This window comes from Mustela nigripes, chromosome 10, assembly GCF_022355385.1.
Source record: "Mustela nigripes isolate SB6536 chromosome 10, MUSNIG.SB6536, whole genome shotgun sequence".
NCBI classification, from domain to species: Eukaryota; Metazoa; Chordata; class Mammalia; order Carnivora; family Mustelidae; genus Mustela; species Mustela nigripes.
The window spans coordinates 28,763,116-28,771,346 of NC_081566.1; the positions used below are offsets into that span (position 1 = coordinate 28,763,116).

The 8,231-nt window shown below is 49.9% G+C and overlaps 1 protein-coding gene across 6 annotated transcripts in view; it reads left to right on the forward strand.

Moving 5' to 3' along the window:
* The window catches only part of ITPKB (inositol-trisphosphate 3-kinase B), an 87,503-nt gene that overhangs the window by 51,707 nt on the left and 27,565 nt on the right, over positions 1–8,231 (forward strand). Inside the window, exon 3 of one of the 6 annotated variants that reach the window (XM_059412890.1) lies at positions 3,779–3,881. The exons of the other annotated variants lie outside the window; for them this stretch is intronic. Within the exon in view, the coding sequence (XP_059268873.1) occupies positions 3,779–3,865 (87 nt within the window). The 3' untranslated portion in view covers positions 3,866–3,881. Of the gene's footprint in view, positions 1–3,778; positions 3,882–8,231 lie in introns of those variants that run through there. 6 annotated transcript variants of the gene reach the window in all.

The window sequence follows — 8,231 nt, forward strand, 5'->3', positions numbered from 1 at the left end:
TTTTGTTTTCTAGCGACTGTTTTTGTCATGCTGAGTAACGGTCACTGGGGGATTGGTTCTTCTGCAAGATTTTTCGTATGGAGAATGTTAGTCAAATAACCTTTGTCAACTTCCATGCCCGGTGTCGGCTTTGGATAGGCATAGAGGTGGACCCATCCGTTTAGAAACAGACACCCACCTCCTGACTGGCAGCATGTCTTTTTTTTTTTTTTTTTTTTTAAATTCCTTCATTTGATGTTTTCCCAAGTATTCGAGTAATGCCTGTACACGCCTGGGCTAGCAGGTGCACACGTGGGATGCCCCGCGGGGACATGTACGCTGGTGACGCTAATCCCCCTCTCCTCCGTCCCTCTTAATCCCCGCCAGCCGTGTTCTCTTCCTGGGCAGCTGCCCCAGGATTGTTTTCGCATCTGTAACTCGAGGACGATACCTCCCCTTCTGTGAAGGAGAGAGGACGGTGTACCTAGCAGGTGCTCTGTCAATGGCGGTGGGGGTGCACATTTGGGCTGCAGTTGGTTGGATTTTGCCCTGTGTGAAAGGGCTCCTTCGGCATTCCCACTGTTTCTCATTACTCCTCCATCCTAACGACTCGGGGGCGGCCCAGAGCCCTGCCGGGTGGGCAGGTGGGCAACCGCGTGAGGAGCCGGGCCTAGAAGGCACAGTGGGAGCCCATGCCTTGGCCTCCTCGAGCCACTGCGATGTGGGGCTGAGTTCCAGGGTTTCTGGTCTGGGCGGAGTGGCGGGGCGGGGGGGGGGGGGGTGCTTGTTTGAGGCTCAAATGAGGTTAGAGAAGGAAGGAAGGAGTGACTACTTGAAGCCCCACCCCCCACACTTTCTCCCCCTTCCTCCCTCTCTGGAGGAAACGTCAGACAGCTCCTCCTGCTTCTCTCCTGCACACATACCTCTTCTTGCCTTCTCTACCTTGACACAAAGGTCTCTCCCCAGCCCGGTGGCATCTTGCCTAGGCTGCTAATAATAGACAAGGGTAGATCTGCCAGGCCGTGAATCAGAAGGCCCGTCCCAGTTCTGCTCTTGCACCGGGATCTGGCAAACTCTTGTGGGACTGACTTGGTAAATATCCTTTGTGAGCAGAATAGGCCTTTGTGTGTCCTGGAAACTCCTGCTCTCCCTCCCGGAGGGTAACACCCTCCTGGAAGGATGGTGGGGATGCCTTTGGCCTTGAGACTTGAGGAAAACAGAGCTCTGGGCTTCCAAAGCGGCCCCCCGGGGCCAGGAAAGGAGGGTTTGCAGATTTGGCCAAGGAGCAGCTGAGGTGCTCTGGGCAAAGAAGTGTGAACAGAGAGGACTTGCGAGACCGCATTTATTTCAGCTCTACTTACAACACAACACAGGACGCCTCGATCCGTCCTTTTCAAGGCTCTAAAGCAGAAATGTGTGGAAGAAGAAAAGTGGAAGAATTACAGTTTCCCTATTTAAAAAAAGTCTGAAAGCGTACTTAGCACTCCAAGGTTTTGTTTTTGTGACTTGATTGGATAAACTTACTTAGAAATTGTTTAAGAATGCCTCTGGGTGGTTAGCTTAATGTTTTTTTTTTTTTAAATCAAGGTTGGACCTCCATTCGTGAATGGATTAAATTAAAATATCTTCAGGTTCCGGGCTGATTCTCAAGGCACTTATGCAAGATACCCGGCACCTGGTCCTTGTCTGTGGCTTACAAAGCATTTTCACAGCTGGGTCCTCCTCCCGTGGTTGTGACTGTAACCTTGGGAGCCGGACGGGGCCGTCTGGTTGTCATCCCCATGTTACGGATGAGGAAGCCAAGGTCTGGGAAGGGTGAGCAGGCTGCTCAAGGTCATGCGGGGTCAGGGGCCAGAGTCAGAGCACGGGGAGGCCGTGATTACACCGTCCCTGTTGCCTTAGACATCAGACTGCCTCGCAGGTGAGCACGGGCCAGAAGCCTGTGTACACACGGCATTAGGGAGGCAGCCAGATGTTCATTTTAATAAATGGAAACTATGACTCAGAGCTAGAGCCGGCCTGACCCTCCGAGCAGGCAAATTAGTCATTGAAGGGGAAGGCTGGTTGGTCTTGGGATTGGAGAGCATGTGGGAGCGGGGGGCCCGTGTCACTGAGTGCTCCCCGCTGCTCGCCCTCACACTCCGCTGAGCACACGCTATAGGCAGCTGGCCGTTCTGCAGAACTGTGGGTTGAATTATGAAGAAGGCTCAGCAGGCTGAGCTGAGGACGCAGTCCCGCGGAGACGGAGCTGAGGGATGAGCGGGGAGCCAGAGGCCAGCCCTCGAGAAAGCCTTCTGGAACCCCCCGACTATATGCCTTATTCCTCCGTATGACTCTCACAACAACCGAGGATGTGAGCTGAGCGGTTAACAATATCACTGTTCGTAGAGAGGAAGTCGAAACCCAGAAGCAGGAAGGTTGAGTAATTTCCACAGCTAGTAAATGGCTGGGCTGGGACTCCAGCCTGGGTCCTCTGACCCTTTCTTCCAGAAAGGGTCCTGGCCCCTCCGTTGGCTCAGGCTGAGGGGAACAACGCTAAGCATTTTCCCAAGGGCTGAGATGTCTCTGGAAAAGAGCAGAGCTGTGTCCAGGCCCTGCTCTGTGCTTTGGGGTTTGGGGGTAATTGCACGGAGTCTTGGGCCCTTGGCTCTGGGGAGTGTTTGTGCAAGCATTTCCAAGTGTGGTGGCTTCTTGCACGCCGCTAGTGGAAAATTGTAAGAGTTCCATTTTCCTGTTTCAAGTGAGCGTTTCCCCTCCTGGGGTTACAGTAACCACATCCTCCTCAGCACCCAGTGGAACGTGGTAAACACCGGCGACAGCTGAGCGTTCCCTCCTGAGTGCTTCACTGGGTTCCTTGTTTTTTCTCTTGTCTTTAAGTGCACACACACACACACACACGGTTTTGAAGGACTGAGCTTGTGTCTCTGTGGTTTTAAGACTTCAGGGTAGGGGTGCCTGGGTGGCTCAGTGGGTTAAGCCTCTGCCTTCAGCTCAGGTCATGATCTCAGGGTCCTGAATTGAGTCCGCATCAGGCTCTCTACTCAGCTTCCCCCTCTCTCTCTGCCTGCTGCTCTGCCTACTTGTCATCTCTCTCTCTCTGTCAAATAAATAAAATCTTAAAAAAAAAAAAGACTTTAGGGTACCCTGCAGTGCCCCCCCTGGAAATGGGGACAGGTGCGTCTTTCACCAAGGTGTTTTGTCAACCAGCTTCATTTTGGCGGGGAGCTGGGTTGGAGTCAAGTTAGTCAGACTACTGAGTCATTCATTGGAGGGGTGGGGGAGGCGGGGGGCGGGCAGAGGCATGTGGGTGAACTGCTGAGCACAGACACGGTGGGCTCCTGGGCACGACCCGCAGGGGATACTGCGGCGGGTTTTCTGGAAGCGGCAAGGGGAGCAGAGCGGGACTTGGTGGTCAGGTCAGGAGGAGAAGGAAGCAAACAGGGATTCTAAAGAAACTGAAAGCCAAGGGGCGGGGGGGAGGGGTGTCAGGGGGAGTAAAAAAGTTGCAAGAGAGGCTGTTAATTTTAGGAATCTTTAAAAATACCTTAGTGCTTTAAAGACCTATTTATAAGGGCTGGTTTGGGTCACAAGAATTTCTGAATCCCCCTACCACCAGCCCCTCACCGTGTTGCTCAGAGCCTTTGAAAACATGGATTCCAGCACGACAAACTTCTTATGGCCCAGAACTGAGGGCCCCTGGCTCTGGGGGGCTGGCCAGTAAGCTGGAGGGAGCAGTGGAGCTGAGGCACATGTGGTGATCCCACCTCTGACTCTCTGCTCCCTCGTTTCTTTTACCTAGAGACTGTGGCCCCAGGATATTAGCCTGGCTGTCACCTTGGAAGATTGGCTGCATTTTCCTTTCCCTCCCCTTCTGTTCTCCACCTGACACCATGACTGAGCCAGAACGGGAAGTAAAGCCCCTCTTTGTGTCTGTGCCATAGCTGTACACATCATTACACAGAACAATAGAAAAGCAGGTCTCTAAGCCCACCTGGCAGAACTCACTGGGCAGATGAAGCTGGAGCTCCCTACAGCTCTAGCCGAGCTGGAAATCAAAATTGCACACAGGCTTGTGGTGCTTCCTACTTTGTGCGGATCGAGAGGACGGAGCGGAAAGGACGAGAGATTCGAAACATATGCCACGTATCATGTACACGAAGTGCCTTTCGTGTTGCCCTATGGCTGTGTCGAGAGGCTCCAGACCGCCTTGAAGAGCTTTGCACCCATGCGTAGGGTTCGGGAAAATCCCTTGATCGGGAAGAGCCGAGGCTCTTTGAAATGCTTGCTGCCCCCAGATGGACCATGTTTGTCTGTCTGTCCATCCTTCCGCAGAGGACTGTCAGGGACTTTGCTGTGCCCACTGTACGTCGGTCCAACAGTGCGGACAGTGATCCCTTAGCAGACGCATTTACTGAGCTCTCTCTCGCCCCGTGTTTGCAGCTGGGGACAAGGATGAATCCCACCGGCTCTGCCCTGGAGGAGCTCACAGTTTTGTCTTCTCGGTGGGAGGGTTCTGCATATTCCTTTCAGCCCTCTGGGGCCAGCAGGTACTATGTGAATAGTGGGAGGGCCATCACAGGACGCTTTCAGCTTTGTTACCCCCTCCGCTCAGGTTCCTGGGCTCCTAGAATTCTGCGGGGTTCCATTTCCGGAACAGTGTCCCGTCCTGACCTCATGGAACCTGCACAAAAGGGAAAAGAGCGCTGCTTCTCCATCAGATGAAGGGACAGTTAGGAGGGGGCAGGAATTTATTCACATCACCTGTTTTTTTGTTTGTTTGTTTGTTTTTGGATGTATATTCCGTGAATTGTATAAAAGAAACTAACTGTGTTGTAGATGTTTCGGATGTAAAGACAATGTAGGGTGTCCATCATTGTAATCCTACCATCATAACTAAACATAACGATTCTGTTGATTACGAATTAATTGGTCAATATGTATTCTGTTTTAATTCAAAAAGATTTGAGGGTGCTTCCTCATTTGTACAGCATAGTACAATAAATAGCTTAAAAAATCAGAGCCAGAGACCAAATAGTTTTGTCAAACTCAGTATAAACGGGGGCGCCTGGGTGGCTCAGTGGGTTAAGCCTCTGCCTTCGGCTCAGGTCGTGATCTCAGGGTCCTGGGATCGAGCCCTGCATGTGGCTCAGCAGGGAGCCTGCTTTCCCCCCTCTCTCTGCCTGCCTCTCTGCCTACTTGTGATCTCTCGCTCTCTCTGTCAAATAAATTTTTTTAAAAAATTAAAAAAAAAAACTCAGTATAAACATGGTATGCAGACGTGCACACGAATATAGCTATTCTTACAAATTGGTGTGTTTCCTCCCAGCCTTTTAAAAGCATGTACCCGACGGGGTGCCCGGCATGCCTGGCCGGCTCACTCAGTGGAGCGTGCTGACTCTTGGTCTCAGGGTTGTGAGTTTGAGCCCCGTGTTGGGTGACTTAAAAATAAAATCTTTTTTAAAAAATTAGCTCTGTACGTGTTTTATGGCCTATCCTGCTTCCTCCCACTCTCCCCACCCCTCTCCCCACTGAATATTAATACAGACTTTTCCATGTGTCTTTCTAAGGCTAAGGACTTTAATGATCAGACCAAGGATGTGCCTGAGATTTACTTGATCATTCCTCTATTGTTGGCGTCAGGCTATTTTCAATGCTATTGTGAAATAAACAATGGCATCATTAACATCTTGGTGCTTGTAACTTTTTCCATAGTTCCTTAAGTAGATTTCCAGAGGAAAAATAGCTCATGAAGGATTTAGGGATTTTGATGGCCTTCGACACACATCCCTGGGCTGCTTCCTCCTGAGGGTCACCAGCAGGTATTGGTCCTTCCTGTGTGTCCTCCTCCCCGCCCCTGAGCCCTCCTGTTACTATTTTTCTGGTTTCTCACTAATTTCACAGGGAAAGAACACACTGTTGTTTTCACTATGTGTAGGTTGCCAAGTTTATCTCTTGGCATCTGAGGGGTTTTTTCACCCCTGAGTTATATACAAAAGGTATTAAACCTTCTACAGTAATATATTTTATAAATAGTTTCTCCAGTTGATTTGGCTTTTACTCTGGTTTGGTGGATTTTTTTTGCCTTTGATCCTTAGACGTTTTACATTTTGGATAGTCCAAGAAAGCTCTAGTACTGTGCTCCCTCGTTTCTGTCCATTATTCTAGGGACTGTGGCCCCAGGACATTAGCCCGGCTGTCAGTTTAGGAAATTGGCTGGGTTTTCTTTCCCGAAGTCTCACCTTCTGTTCTCCACCTGATATCTCATCCGGGATGCTGAACCAGTGGTTTTATCCTGCATACCTGGCACCTGGCGTGGATGATTTTTCTAACACTCTTCTCTCCTGGAAGACAAAATTATTTTCAGCAATAATCAAGAAATAAAGCACATAATGAAGATGGCCAGAAAAGGATTGCAGACAGTGAAATTTTCTTCTGCTGAATTTTGTATATTTAATCATGCTGGTAAAACAAAACAAAACAACTGTATATGGTGAGGGAGGATAGTAATAGATCTAGTACCTGTTTTTTTTTATTGAATTTTATTGTAATTCCAGTCTAGTTAACATAGAGGTTTATATTATTTTGGGGCATATAATACAGCGATTCCATACTTTCTACATCACTCAGTATAATACTTGTTAAATACATAATACATGTTTAGGAGAAAGGGAGAAATCACGCCTATATATGGGTCTGTGGGAAACATTCTAGTTTCTATTTTGAGTCTCCTATACATTTGTCAGACTTCCTAAGACCTGATCTCCTCTGCCTGTTCATGTTTGGTGGACAGAGCTGGTTTGCCAGACTGCCTTCCTTTATAGCGGACTGCAGAGCACCTCTTATTGATTTTAATTTTGAATAGTTTCCTTCCATGGAAGCAGGGGAAATACAAAGAGAAACCATCTTAAAAATGAAGATGAACATGGCAGAAATTCACCAATTGCCCCTTTCCGTAAGTCCGGAAATTATCCTCCTGTCCTTGCGTCTGTTTCTCCGGGATTGATGCAACATTGCTGCTGATGAGAAATTTTAAACGTCCCTAAAGCTGCAAGAGTGTCCTTGACCAACAGGCCAGAGAGAGGGAGCCCCGGTCTGTCTTCTGTGCTCCCACCATCAATTTCTGGCCTGCTCTGGACATTCTGGAGGGGACTCTGGAGGGGATGCCAGCCGTGCTGAGTGGGGCCCCCTGCAACAGATTCCGAATCCTGTGACTTTGCCCCGAAGCACGAAGTCTCCCTGTGCATCTCGTTGGGGCGGGGGTGGGGGGGGGGGGGGGGGCTGACTTCACACCTGAGAGCTCCTGAAGTGGGTGGCGTGTGGTGCGATTAAGGATAGCTAACATAGCTGGGAATTTGAAATTCGCATGTATTATTAAAATAAAACAGTTAATGCAGCAGATGTATAGAATCAGGAGGCTCGGAGACGGGGAAGGAAGGCCGGTGGGTGTGTGTTCGTCCACAGTTGCCAGCTCCTGGTGATAACATTTCGTTATAGTTTTGTTTGCCCTCTTCATTGCTTGCCTCTGAGGTTAAATGGCCTAGGGCTTGGTGCTGAGCTAAGCTGTTCTATATGGGCCTTTTTTTTTTTTTAAAGATTTTATTTATTTATTTGTCAGAGAGAGAGAGCAAGAGCAAGCACAGGCAGAGTGGCAGGCAGAGTCAGAGGGAGAAGCAGGCTCCCTGCGGAGCACGGAGCCCGATGTGGGACTCGATGCCAGGACGCTGGGATCATGACCTGAGCCGAAGGCAGCTGCTTAACCCACTGAGCCACCCAGGCGTCCCTATATGGGCCTTTTTTGTTTCTCTGTTTTTTTGCTCAAGCTTTTTTCTCCAGGCCCAAAATTACACGGACAGACACGCCTCTTCTTGCCTTTCACAGTGTAGCTTAAGTGCCACCTTTTCCCAAAGGCTTCCTTAATCTAGTTCCTGTCTCCTAAAGAAACTAAGTCCCCGTGGCCCAATGCCTGGGCCTCTGTAAGGTCACTGATGGTCCTGACCCTCTTGTACAGTTACTCAGCCCCGTGGACTGTGGCTCCCCAGGACACAGCACGGAACCCCGTACCGTACACATTGTGGGATTTGAATGGGTGCAAATCATCCCAACCAGCAAAGTGCAAAGAGGAGGCAGCTGAGCCATCAGATCTGGGGTTTCAGGAGAGAGCCCCAGGGCCTGCTTCTGTCAGGATAGGGCCAGGAAACTGGGGCAGGGAAGGGGCACAGCAGTTTCGGAGGGACGGCTCGTGAAAGGAGGTG